General features: G+C 47.1%; 1 protein-coding gene across 4 annotated transcripts in view; it reads left to right on the forward strand.

Moving 5' to 3' along the window:
• The window catches only part of BCR (BCR activator of RhoGEF and GTPase), a 101,191-nt gene that overhangs the window by 66,380 nt on the left and 20,797 nt on the right, over nucleotides 1-14,014 (forward strand). For all 4 annotated transcript variants that reach the window (XM_035556607.2, XM_035556608.2, XM_035556610.2 and 1 more), the window contains 8 exons: nucleotides 7,843-7,964; nucleotides 8,214-8,382; nucleotides 9,805-9,924; nucleotides 10,697-10,772; nucleotides 11,346-11,450; nucleotides 12,287-12,361; nucleotides 13,079-13,176; nucleotides 13,865-13,996. In XM_035556607.2, coding sequence (XP_035412500.1) covers nucleotides 7,843-7,964; nucleotides 8,214-8,382; nucleotides 9,805-9,924; nucleotides 10,697-10,772; nucleotides 11,346-11,450; nucleotides 12,287-12,361; nucleotides 13,079-13,176; nucleotides 13,865-13,996 — 897 coding nt within the window. The remainder of the gene's footprint in view (nucleotides 1-7,842; nucleotides 7,965-8,213; nucleotides 8,383-9,804; nucleotides 9,925-10,696; nucleotides 10,773-11,345; nucleotides 11,451-12,286; nucleotides 12,362-13,078; nucleotides 13,177-13,864; nucleotides 13,997-14,014) is intronic.

The following is a 14,014-nucleotide window of genomic DNA, read 5'->3' on the forward strand; positions in this document are numbered from 1 at the left end:
CTGGCCCTGTAGTGACTTCTTGTATGATGTGGGGAGGAAAAGATGACTACATATCCAAGGAGAGGGCTGTAGGTGTGCTGGAGGGAACTGGGAACCCTTTGTGCTCTCTCCCACACCACACGTGGCTTGCACTGAGCCCAGGGAAGAAAAGTACTTGCTTCTGATGCTTCCCAGCCTTCCACTCTGGAAATCTGAATGAGGATACTTTCTTCAATCATTTGGCACCAATAGCCATCATTTTTCAAAGCAGTAATGCTTTGGTTGACACCACTCTGTCTGGAGAGTAGCTACATTCATTCTCTTCATAGTAATCCGAAGACAAAGGGAGCTTCCAGCTACTCTGGGTGGGTTAGTGATGGCTGCTGTTTCCTACAAGCTATTCACCTTGGGGTCATAGCTGGGTTTTGTTTATGCTTGTAAATTTTTCCTTTTCTGCTTATCCTTTCCTCCCACTCCCCTTGCTTGTGCTTCCCCTGGGGTGACAGAACAGTGTGCAGTTTGCATCTCCTAATTGACTACTCTTAATGCATAATGCATTTTTTTTTATTTTAATGAATCACCAGCTTGCTTTGATGGCTTTTCTCATTATTTGTCTTACACCACTTTGAAATTTCCTTGGTGGAAGGGAAGGAGGGAAAACAGCCTTTTCCCCTCATGTATCGCTTAGGTGCTGATCGCAGTTGTCTTTTTTCCCCAGTCCTCGCCTTTTATGCAGAATATTTTCCCCTTTGAGTGCATTGTCGGGAGGAGTTGAATCTGCTTTGCTCCAGCTCTTTTTTTTAAGGATCTTTTTGAACTGTGGGAAGAAGTGAGTGGCTAATCTCCCTAGTGATGGGCTGCTAAGAGGTGTGGGTCAGGAGGCAGTACAAGTCTTCATCCCTTTTGCAAAAGGTGGTTCCCTGCTCTGGGGGCATTGGCTCGGTCTGACCTGCCTGCTATCTTCCTGCAGGATGCCAGATGTTCTTCCTGCACACCAGCCCCCCAGTTCTGCTTGGCTCAGCAGGCTATTTTTCATAATTCTAGGTTTATGCATGTAAACTGAAAGCTTTCTGTGATTCGTGGACATGGTTTAATCTGCTGGAGCTGAATGAGTATTTCAGTTAGTGCTAGGAGGTGGGTACAAAGGGAGTAAAACCATTCACTCAGGGACAGAAGGAGCTACAACAGGGAAGACCGTATTGGTGGGCTGAACCTACAAACCAGGGCTGAGGGAATGCTACACCTAGCTTGGCCCTTGCTGCTGGCCAGCCTCTGCTTTGTAGTTTGCTGGGGACTGCTGCTACAGACGAGCTAGGAGAGCACCAACCCCAGCCTGTTTGGTTTGTGAGTGGTTCACTCAGTGTGCTTGGTTGGGGTTTGAAAAGGCAGGAATGGCCCTGAGGCTGAATTTAGCTAGCAGAGCATAGAGGTCTTGAGCCGAGGATGTTTTCTCCATGATCTGCAGAAGGGTTTGGATGTGTCCTCACAGTAGGACTGAAAGGAAAGGGTATGGGAGGAGTGAAGGCCTTGCAGTTTTTTGACAGCTTTTCTGGTCTTGCCCTAAGAATTTCAGGCCCAGCACTGTCCCCGTACCTCTGAGGAAGGGTTTGAGCCCTTGGTAGATGACAACACAAGGAAGCCAGGAGGGCTTTTTCCAGACTTTTGGATCTGTCTCCCTTCAGTCCGTACTGTTCCTTTATCTTACTGCTTCTTTTCTTCCTACCTTTCTACTTTGGTTATTTTATTATTTATTTTTTACATTTTTGATGGGTTATCTGCAGATATCCACTTCACTGACTCTCTAAATAATCAAACACATTCACAGAGGGAAGGAAAAGGGGGGTCTGAGTAGCACAGCATCTTCTGACTCAGAATGGGAGTGGTGAAAAATCTTCCACCTTTTAGGAGCATGGAGCAGGCACCTTATTTGCTCACTGACTCTTCTTTACTGCTATCCTCTGGTCTTGAACAGGGAACCTGTTTAAGGTTTTACAGAGGGTGGTCCCCTGGAGAAGCAGGAAAATGTATGCTTTGAGGTGAAGGATGTGCCAGATAAGCTAGAAGGGAAGAAGTGATAGCTCCGCGAGACTGATTAACAGATCGCTGATGTGGACTGTGTATTTTTTCTCATCTGAACCTGGATGCAAATGACTGTGAAGCTGGTGCTGTCTTGTGCTTCCAGATAGTTCAGCCCATTCTTGTAAAGCAGGAGTTAATAAAACTGCAGCAAATCACAGAGTTAATTTGGGAGATGCTTGGGCCCTCCCTTGACTGCAGCTCATCCAGTGCTCTTTGCAGTGTGTTGTTTCAGGGTAGTTCAGACCAATCTGAGTGGTGGTGGCTGCCATTCTGCCCTGCCCATGGCCATGCAGTCCCACCCTCTCTGAAGTGTTGGTACTGGTATTAGTGTGATCCCACAGTGGTATGGAGGAATGGAGCTGCCTGAAAGCTAAACCTTGGCTTAGTGTCTTATCTCCTCAGCACACAAGAGGGCAGACAGGCAGTTCCTTCTGGGAACAAGTCCACTAGATCACATTTTGGATCAGCTTATGCTACTGTGGACCTTCCATGTCTGCACTAAGGAGAAGAGGCTGCTTGGCAGACTGCTATACTGTGTATCTAAATGTGGCTTGTAACTGCAATCAAGGGACAGGGTATCATTGTTTTAGGCTCCTGTTCGACTTAGCAGAGGCTGTTGTAGGAACAAGAAAGGGCAAAGGAGCTATGCAAGGGAACAGAAGTGCAAACTAAAGCCATTGGAAAGCTGGGGACTAAGTTTAGACCCAGGCAGGCATGCACAGCTTGAGGCCTGGTGCCTACTGCTCCTGCTGCCTTGGGCAGATGTTGGCAATAGAGCACTCAGAAATGATCTTGGATGCTTCACACTCTCTCGCAGCTGGAGTCAGAGAGCTCCTGGTGACAGAAGCTTTGGAAAGAAAAAAAAAAAAAGGCTATTAAAATGCTCAAAGAGCAGCCAATTTAGCTCCCTAGGCAGAGAATCCCTTTATTCTGCAATGCTGGTCTTGCAACACATGCACACACACACGAGGAATCATTTTCTTCCTACGCTCTGCAGAAAACCAAACCACCTCTTCCTCGCTGACATATGCCAATACCCATCGCCTGCTCTTACCCTCCTCCTCCTGCATCACACATGTTCCAGTCCTTCCCGGGGCTCTCACCCACGCACACTGCAGGCCTCTGCTGTCACCACATCGGATGAGCTCTTTCCTTGGCACTCACGTGAGGAGACAACTCTTTGTACAGCTGTGGTTCTGGATGAGTATATTTTTACATTCCACTTTTTGTAACGTGTCTCAGACAAGCTGGTCTTCTGCCACACTTCCTGGAGTTAAGTGGTACGTGACAGCAGCAGGATTTATCATGTGCAAACAGCACAAAAACACTGTAGGATGAATAGATGAGCACATAGGTAGTCGTGAGGTTGGTAGCAGAGAAGGGGGAGATGCTTGTTAACGGAGGTAGGAGGAGGAGGACAGCAGTAGGCAATCCAAAGAGGTATCCAGGCACTGAAGGATGTAGAGGGAGAGCTCTTTTGTCCAGAGTGCTGAAATGGGTGGGAGAAGCAGCAGGTAAAAACATGAAAAGGAAAGCAGGGTCTAGAAGGGAGACTTGGGAATTTTACTGCACCAACGCAGGAGCTTAGCAACAGCCTCGTGGAGGTGACAGTCTGCCCAGGCCCTGTGTAAGAGATTAAAGGTGATCCCAATTCACTCAATTTTGATACGAAATGGGAGGTTTTCCTCTAGGCCTCCACAAACATCTTTCTGTAGCTGAGCTAATCTCCTGGGCTGGACATCTGCTAGTATTGGGGCCGTTTGTGGAAGAGAGGGAGTCACTCTGCCACCAGACTGCCACTCTGATACTAAACCCTTGTTTTGTTGATGTTAGTTTGGTGTTTTTGTAGCCTGTATGTTATTTCAGGGTACTTTAAGAAACACATGAGGTATTGTGCATCTCATACAGCAGGATCACCAAGCCAAAAGACTTTGTGTTTCAGGAGACCCTGTCTAGCAAGAGGCCACTGAAAGAACAGTTGTTGCTGCCCCTAGGTGGGAGTTGACCAAAGTGGGCTTTGGTGCCCAAAATGCTAGAGAGGACCAGTGGAGCTAAGGTGGCCTGGGCACCTGACGGGCACACGTGCTGCCTGAGGGGGCTGCTGGCTCCCCCAGGGCGGGATAGGATGAGCTGACTCATGCTGGGAGGTCAGGAAGGTGCCCTGCGCTCCCTCACCGTGGGGCTTGGCAGGGATCTGGTAAGCCAGTTGGGAAATGCTTTTATTGTTTCCCACTGACCTACTGAACCCTCCCGGCAAGATGAATCATCTGCAACAAAGGATGTGACCCTTTGCTGGAAGTGCTCTTCCTCTGCTCCACTGATGCTGCACAGCCTGGTGCATGCCTGTTGTGGCCAGCCCTAATGAAAATCCTGTTTTCCCAGAGAAGCTGGTAGTTAGACCTAATATCAAGCTCCACGCCCTTATGACTTGATCCACAAACCCTTTCTCCTGTCCTCTTCTTCCTGGATCATTGGTTGCTCATTGTGGCAGTGTACCCCTGCTCCCTGTGGGAGACCTTCCCACCTAGCTCAGGAGTGAGACAAAATGAAGAATGAAAGCTCAAGGAAGCTTAGTGTTTTCCTCAGAGTGGATGACTGGAATACATCCCTTTCACCTCTTCTCTTCCAGTCAAGCTTAGGAAATACGCCCTTGTCTTCTTCCCACCCAGCTCTCTTTCTGAGAGATCCTGCTGCCAAAACTTGTGTCTTGTCAATCTGGGTAATTTGTACCCAGGAGTGCCAGCCAAAATAAACTCAGTGCAAAGGAGGGGTACCCAAGTCCCAGATGGGAAGTGCGAAGGCTGTTAAATCACACCCCTATTTTGGCATTGTATAGCTGAGCTTTCTGCTTGGGTTTTGGGGAGATGTGGGACAGAGAGCAGGGCTGCTTGGAGAAATTCTGCTCGGATGATGACAGCCAAGGCCTGTGCAGTGGCAGATTAGGTGCAAATTTAGTCACAGGAGAAGGGGTCGTCTGGGTGGAGCAGGCAGGCTGTGTGAGGAGGTCTGTGGCCTTGCTGCAGGGAACAGCGATGGGCTCTTCTAGTCTCACTTTGTGGAGGCTTGATACAAGGACTTCCAGTCACTGGTGCCTCTTTATGGGCATCCCTTCACTTGAAGACATGCTTATCTTCAAAATACTGTGGTCTAGGTGATGGTAGAGGAATACTGCCAAAACCAAACACACTGCCAGTGCCTGGCAAAAGGGGGACACAAAGCAGGTCAGGACTGTGGCACATGCCTGCCTGGGTAGCAGAGGTGAGTGAGTTGAAAGAACATCTTTACACCTAAGAACAATGGGCTGAGGTTGGGCTGGCAACAAGCAGCTATTCTCATTGCCCCGGAGGAGCTGAGCTGATTTGCAGCATAATTAATATTCATCAGATCTACCAACCTGAGATCAGGGTTTTGGCTTGTTCAGAAAATCTCTTTCCCTGCTTTGTTACTGCCCCCAAATGAAATTCTTTGCAGCTGTGGAGAGTGTTTCTGTTACTGACAACATACCTCCTTATTTACTTATTTTTAAAGCTGGATGTTTCTAGTTTCCTGCCTACCTGGGATTTGTTGACTGGGCAGGAGTGGGGAGGCATGCACAAGTGCACATCATTAGCAGAGACATCAATGCAGGCAGGCATTCTCTCCAAAACCACGAGGAGAAGCCAGGAGGATCACACCCACCTAAAAATAAACATTAACATATGTACAGGCCTTTCAGAGCCTGAATCACTGCTGGATACCAGATCTCCACAGGCTCATGCCCAGAGATGGTGCAAGAGTCTGCTAGGGAGCAGCATTAACTTCCTGGCACTATGGGGAAGGTGCAGCTTTGGTTGCTGCTGCTCGCAGATTCCCAGGACTTCTGTACATTGGCAGGTGGCCCCAAGATGAGATGCTGACACTATCAGCAGCTTGCTGTGGTGCTAGTGCAGCTGCAGACAGTAAAATGCAGACTCTTAGCCCATGTCAGGAAGTTTGGGGTGCTCTAGGACAGACTGTGGAAACAAGAATTATGTCTGCAAGGACATTTCTCTCCCTTGTGTTTCCTGCCATGATGTGTACTGGGCTCGGGACTGATGTGGTTTGTTTTCATTTGGAGAGCCAAGATGGGAAGGATGGTAGGAGGAAGGAGAGGCAGTGCGGGGGTTTGCACTCCCACTCTCTGCAGTAAATGTGTTCAAGGCTTGTTATGTCATGCAGCAAGTAAAACCCATGAGGTGTAACCCAGAGAAACTGAGGCACAGTTCTGCTTTGGATGTCTTGACCTTGCTCAGGTTAACTGCTTTCCTACTGCACACTGCTGCACACCGGAGCAGAGCTGCCTTTGGAAAAGGAGGATGGCTTTTGCATGTGTGGTGATTGCAGAGATGCTGCAGGCCAGCAGCGAGTCCTACTGACAAGTCGTGCATGGGCCTGGAGAAAGCTGGCAGTGAAACAGCAGGAGGGGTCTTGGCAAGCGTTGGGCAGTGTTAGATCTCTCCAATCTCCAGCCATGACGTTGTCATGGCATGTACAGCATGAGTGCCATGTCACTCACTGGTATCAGGGGAGCATCCTCCTAGCTGGAATAGAAAGGAAAAATACTGTGGGTCAGGAAAAAGTGTCTTAGCAGACCTGCGTGGATACACTGATGGTGCCTGCTTATACTGGCCATGAAGCGAGGCAAAACAGACAGTTATCCGAATTTGTGGGAATAAAATTTGCCCTGAGTTTCATATCCTTGACTTCTGTTTGAAAATCAGTGGGAGATGTTTATTCTTCCAGATGTGCACTCAAACTCTTATTGATCCTGACACATCAGAACAGAAGGTCTGAGCGTGGAGCAGGGCTTGAAACTCCTGCGTTGGTCGCTGGTGACAGCATAGACCCATCCGCCTCAGTGCCAGCGCTCCAGCCTTTTTGTCTGCAGAGTCCCTGTAAGGGAAATAGGAAAGAGATGCTTCTGCCCTCCAGTGTGTGTCTCTTATGTAGAAGGTTGTAAAGCTTCCTGGAACCAGAGGCAGACATAATGGCATCAGTGTTAGGCACTTTCTTTACATCATCTGGGTTTGAGGAATGTATATTTGACTTGGGGGGAGAAAAAATAAAAGGCTTTTAACAGGCATGGGGTAGGGGACATATCCAGATGGTCCTGTTTAAACACAGGCTGGTAAGGGACTACTGAGGAGTTTGCTAGGTACACATTTTGGTCAGGAATCATCCCTTAACAGCAGTTATAATAAAGAAGCAGCAATGGCATTCACCTGTTAATGCTGACAAACTGCTGCTGGGAATGGAGGTGTTGGTAGGCTCCTCTCAGTGGTGGGGTAGCTTCAGCTGGATCCAGTGGCTTGGGAAGTGACTCCTGGGGAGGGCAGGGAAAACCTGGATAGAAAAGTGGTGTTTGCTGCTCTCTACTGGTTTGTGGAGGGGATGATGTGCTGTGAGCAACCGTGGCCCTCGGGTATGTAGAAGCCAGGCAATGACTCACCATAAATTATACGGGCTCAGAGACAGGTGCTGGAAACAAGCCTCAGCTCTGACCTGGAACCAGACGAGGAAGGAGGTGCCTGGCCATTGTTGCCCCTGGGAGAGAAGGCAGCAGTAGGGAGCAGAGCTTGCAACAAGGAGCATTTAACAGCCTTTTTTTTTGTTGTTGTTTTTTTCCCCTCTGTATTGGAACAATTTACTGAATTGGCTCTGGTAGGAGTCATGCATAAGGAGTATGGAGTGTGTTGCTGAGGGGGCTCAGTGCCTTACCTGGGCCCTTCCTGCACTAACCAAAACATTTTCTCTGTTTTTCACCAGCACCGGCAGCTCCTGAAGGACAGCTTCATGGTGGAGCTAGTTGAGGGGGCTCGCAAACTACGTCATGTCTTTCTTTTTACTGATCTATTCCTCTGTGCCAAGCTCAAGAAGCAGATTGGAGGGTGAGGTTTCCCTTCTGGACTATGTACTTTGCATCTCAGCTTCAGCAGAGTTTTCGGTTTAGCCAGCAATGAGAGTTGAATACTCCAGTTTCTTACTGGAGAGCAGCCTTTTACCAGATTTTTTCCACCTGGAAGTCACACTGAAGCTGTGCCCATTTCTGAACTATAATGAGGAAGGGCTTGTGGGAAGGGGGAGTGGGTGTTGCCAAGCGCCAGTAATAGTAAAGGCTTGGAACTTCTGTCTTTCAGAAAAAGCCAGCAGTATGACTGTAAATGGTACATCCCACTCACGGACCTTAGTTTCCAAATGGTGGATGAGTCTGAGGCAGTGCCCAACATCCCACTGGTACCTGATGAGGAGCTGGATGCCATGAAGATCAAGATATCCCAGATCAAGAATGACATCCAGCGTGAAAAGGTAAAAAGGGGTTGAGCGCTCCATCCAAAGTATAGAACAGATTCAGTATCTTTGCTGACATGAGATGCTGATAGAAGCAGCGTTCCCAGACCTACACAGCACGGGGAGTCCTGCAGAGACAGACCACCCAGCGGAGATTTGTGGTGCAGCTCTGTTAGCAGTGATATCTAGACTGCTGCGCAGCCCATCATTGCTCATCCTACTGCACCACTTGAATTATGGTGTCCTTTGAGGATGCAGGAACTGCAAAAGATGCTTTATGGTAGCCAGTAGCTTCCCTACTTGCATGGGACCACCTGTAACTGCTTTATCCAGGCACTCATGTGGAGAGTGGAGCTCTTATGCTGTAGACACGAGAAGGACTGGGAGTGTGGCATACCACTTTTTAGGAAGTCTGACTTCTAGCTGTCTGAGTATGATCCTGCAAGTGATTTTGGTCAGAAGCATGTACTTTGGAATTTTTGCAGGCTCAGTTATGCTTTTCTAGCATTTTCTGACTTCACCAGTGTCAAACAGCAAGTATACAAAGAGCATACAAATTATTCTGACTGGACAGTCTGACACAGATATGGTGTCTCTGGCCCAGGCTTGTCTTTGCCTGCAAGACATGTTTTCTCCGAGTTGTTAGACTTTGAACCATTTTGCCACACAAATGAGAAACAAGGCTTTGAAAGCTAAAAGCCTGCTGGTCTATAGAGAAGGATATGAATAAAATTGCTTGTACCATGAGAAGAAAATCCCCCGCACTTCCAAAGAACATGGTTCTTGTGCCTCTGCCCTGGCTAGCTTTCAGAGAGGGTTTCCTGGAAAATGTGAGATACTAAGAGGAACACTGTGTGGAAGCCTCTTACTCACAAGGTGCAGGTGTCTGGGAAACACGCTTTGGTGCATCAGTGCCAAACAATGTACGTGGTTGGCTTTGGGGCTGTTTTTTTTCCAAGAAAAAAAAACTTGTTTTTAGGTGACCTCTGAAAATACATTGGTGAGTAGCAGATGGGAGAGAATTTTGGTGATAGAGTTCCGAGCTGCTTTTAGAGAAGTTGCCTTCACTCTGCTTGACTAAGGATGCTTGTGGAGGACCTGGCAGTGCTATGGCTGCCCAGTGATGGGATGCTGCCTGCAGCCTCTAGAACAGAAAATACAGGGTGTAACTGGGGCAGTGGGTATGTACCCCTGCACCTTCATCTGGGGCAGCTGGAACTGGGCACAAAGTCTGGCTGCAGAGATATTGCAGTGATAACACCTTCCTGAGCAGCTGGAGCCCTGTGAATCCTATTGACAGCGTTTCTCCTGCCTGGGGCCTTTTTGCTACTCTCAGAGGGAAGGGACCATGGGTCTGAAAATGTATGTTGATGTAAATGGGGGCAAGTGCAGGAGAATGACATTTATGTCTTCTGTCTCCCTCTCTCCCCCACCCTTCAGAGAGCCAATAAGGGCAGCAAGGTCATTGAGAGGTTGAAAAAGAAGCTCTCAGAGCAGGAATCACTCCTACTGCTGATGTCGCCCAACATGGCCTTCCGGGTACACAATCGCAATGGCAAGGTGAGTGGCTTTTCTGGTCTGCCTCAGGCCTTGTGTACAAGATAGTTGTCAAAGGACTGTGTGTGTGTCTGTGTGCCTGTATATGCCATATACAAATGGACCTGCCCTGGCAGAGCAATAGGAAATGCTCTCTTCATCTAACAAAAAGCTCTGCAGCAACTCCCTTTCAGACTCCCCTTCAAGCTCAAGGCTTAGTGCATTCAGGGCTGTCTCCTCAGAACTGTATGCTACACTTGGCACCAGGGATGCTGAATGGTTGCGAACAATCTCCTTTTAGCTCCACAGGATGCTCAGTGTGCCAAAGGTATCACCTGCTCTGGCAGTACTGGGGCTTTTCACTGTGGCCTTTGCACACACAAAGACAAAGGATGCTCCCAAGATCCTGTTACTAGTCAGTGAAAATTCACAAGCTGGTGCATGCTTCTTCAGCTTGTATCAGCCTCTTGGCCTGCTGTAGAGGCTCTGGGGTTTCATGGTGCAACTGGTACAAGGAATATCATGGGACCCCATGCTGCCAGGGACACAGCTGCTCTTTGCAGGGTGGAGCTCCGTGAAAGCTCTGACTGCAGGAGTCCATGTTGGTACCACTGGCACACTGCTGAGAAGGCACGTTGCCAGAGTCCTGCCTGTCACTGACAAAGCTGTGATGTAGGGCAAGTGGCAGTAGTACTAGAAGGACAGTATAGCTAAGAATTTTCACTGGAGGAGATGTTGGAGGCAGGTCTGCTCTCAATGGCGTGTCAGACTAATGTTCTTCTGTTTTCCTGGGTAGAGTTACACGTTCCTCATTTCATCGGACTATGAAAGGGCAGAGTGGAGGGAGAACATCCGGGAGCAGCAGAAGAAATGTGAGTGACCCTCAGCTGGGCATTGGTACAAATACTGTGATCCAAGAGCAGGAGTCCAGAGGGTGAGGTCTGGGCAGAGTTTCCTGAGAAAAGAGGACCACGCATTGAAACTTATAGTGCAACATGGATGTCTTTTGTCTGTGCACATCTGAGCCTCTCTAGGGGAACTTTGACTGTAGTACCATGTAGGGAATGTGTGGGGAGAGATTGTCCAATTTACCCCAGAGCTCAGAGATTTGTGCAGCTCCAGGTGGAGGGAACAGCTGCACCCTTTTACCTGGCTTCAGTCCAAAGAAACTTTTATTTTGGCATGGGTGGTTTTTGGCTTTGCAAGAATATGAGTGCCCCTTGCTTCCTGTGAACCATTGAGACATTTCACTCCAAGGAGTAACTGAATATGCCCTAAACAGAGCTGAATATGCCCTAAATGGAGATGGGTTGCAGCAGCAGTACAGACCTGAACGCTGTGGTACGATTGCCAAGCAATGTCTAGGGAGCAGGTCCTGTCCAGAACGGGAGAGCCCAGCTTTTGCTTTGAATTTTAATTCCTCTTCCTTTGAATCTCCTTGGCAGGCTTTAAAAGCTTCTCACTCACATCAGTGGAGCTTCAGATGCTGACCAACTCCTGTGTGAAACTTCAGACAGTCCACAACATTCCCCTCACTATCAACAAGGAAGGTGAGACCTCTAGTTTGTGCTTTCTTATGGTGTATCTGCAGAGAAAATCTGTCTCTGTCTGCCTTTGTGCATTTCCCCTAGAGTTGCTTTTACTGCTTCTATCTGCTACAGGCTTCAGCCTGGTGATGATTTACAAACTGATGGTTCCTGTAAATCAAAAGCTGAGACCTTATGTAGCCAACTTTTGTAGCTTAGTTGAAGCAGATGATAGCATACGAAAAGAGAACAGCAGGAGTGAAAGCAATTAGTGATCCTGATCCCAATGTTTGCTGCAACAACAAAAAAGAAGAAACAAGCTCCAAATTATAGGGCTTCATCTGAATCAGTAAAATATTCCTGGACATCCTCCGATATGTGTCCACTGATTTTGCACGCAGCCATCATGCCAGGGATGTGCATGCCTGTTAGAGCCCTGGCTTGGGACACCTTTGAACTATGCCTGGGAATCCTTTGGAAGAATTCTGGTTAGCCTAGGTCAAAACTTTGTCAAAGGCCATCGTTTATTACTATGTAACCTGGTGGTATAGATATGGCATTTTTATTTTTACTTTTCTCCTTTGAATCTCTTCCATGCTGTCATGCTGACCCCAAAAGTGGCATTGTAAAACCCCACAACTGCCAGAAGATACTGCAGGTGAAATAGACACTGAACCTGGAACAGTATCCCCCTCTCTTTTACTAAAACAGCTAGGTTAAATGCTCCTGCCACATTTGTTTTTAGGAACATAAACCTGTGTAAACCTGTGCTCATAAACTTGTGTAAAATCAGCTCATCACTGTCCTTCTCTCTTGACTTCTCTGTGAACTTAATGGAATTCCTTGCCTCTTTTGTGCAGATGATGAATCCCCAGGTCTCTACGGATTCCTGAATGTCATTGTCCACTCTGCCACAGGATTCAAACAAAGTTCAAGTGAGTTGCAGTTCTTTAATACAGAGGTGTTGACGGAGGTTAGATAGTAGGGGTGAGGTAATTCAGGTGCTGTGACAGCTGGTCGTGGACTGATTTAGGATTACAGCATTTGGGATGATGGTGAGGAGGTGATTTGGAGAACTAGAAGTGAAGTCAGGATATTGGTATAAATTTAGGGGAATGCAATGGAGCTGGCTAACATAACTTAAAACATACAAATAGGGGCAATGTCTGCAGCTTACTACTAGTTCTTCAAAAACACTAGGTACCACATAGTTAATCACTTTGTGGAGATAATGAGTTTTTGATGGCTAGCCCCTAACCTTGTCTCTGAGGGATATTATGCTAATGCTGTTGTCAGTGAAATCAGCTCTGATGTGTTGATGAGATCCAATATCTACCTGAGGAAGTTTCATTTCTCATTGGTGTACACCGTCTGCTCATTGTGGATTGATCTGGGAAATATTGGATGGTAGCAAACAACAGACTCATGTTATAGGTGAAGGGCTTGTCTGTGATGAGGTTATTTATAACACTGTACTGGTACTTCAGCTGCATAAAAGTAATTCTGCTGGTCCAGATGACAAAATTTGCCTTGGCCAGTGCTATAGGTACGAATACAAAGAAGATATAAATGAAGTAACGCCCTAAAACTTAGGAAAAGGTACGAGTTTTAGAAATTTTTACAAAGTTTCTGCATCTGCCCCCCCTCCTCAGATTTGTACTGCACATTAGAGGTGGATTCTTTTGGGTATTTCGTGAACAAGGCTAAAACTAGAGTTTACAGAGACACCACGGAGCCCAACTGGAACGAGGTAGGTTGGATTTTCTTAATGTGGCTTGTTCCATGTGCCATCAGTTCATGAGCAGAAAAACTACAAATGAAAGAACGTTTTGTCTGCAGCTCATGCTGCTTGTTTTGGACTTGTGCTGCATGTGCTGCCTCTCAGCACATCCTTAGCAGGTTCACGTGGCTCTCAGGTCTTGTGGCAGATTTTTCTTGGATAGCTAAACAAACCTTTCAGTACAAACTGAGTCTTGCATTGTCCAGCATTTCATCATTTAAAAAGGTAAGTATGATTATTTTTTAAGACATCAGTGAAAATACATTGAAGAAGGAGGTTTCTTTGGAGGTGTTCTTGTCTATTTGTTCTGAACAGGAAGAATTAGACATTGTACCTGTTTATTGCCAACTTGCAAACCTGCTGGAGAGCAAAATTAAATATAAGGAACATGGATGAATTTGTTTCTTTGAATGATGTGTTACTGAAACTCAGTGAAACCTGGCTAAGGAGTCAAGCATCTTAGTCTCTGATTTGGCCATCTTGTATATACAAAATACAATTCCAGTTTAATCCTGGACTGCCTGCATTAGGGAGGAGGTTTTTGTCAGACCTTAAGTGCTCCTTCCTGATGAGTTTTAAAGAGATTCAATTGATTATTAAGAGACTGGTGTCCTGCTGTGGTGTATTCATTGCTCTCTCCTTTCCTGGTACCCTGCAGGAGTTTGAAATTGAGCTGGAAGGCTCACAAACTCTGCGGATTCTGTGCTATGAAAAGTGCTACAACAAAATGAAGCTCACCAAAGAGGACGGAGAGAGCACAGATCGCATAATGGGGAAAGGACAGATCCAGGTAAGACTGTGCTTAACT

This window comes from Cygnus atratus, chromosome 17 (genome assembly GCF_013377495.2).
Source record: "Cygnus atratus isolate AKBS03 ecotype Queensland, Australia chromosome 17, CAtr_DNAZoo_HiC_assembly, whole genome shotgun sequence".
NCBI lineage: Eukaryota > Metazoa > Chordata > Aves > Anseriformes > Anatidae > Cygnus > Cygnus atratus.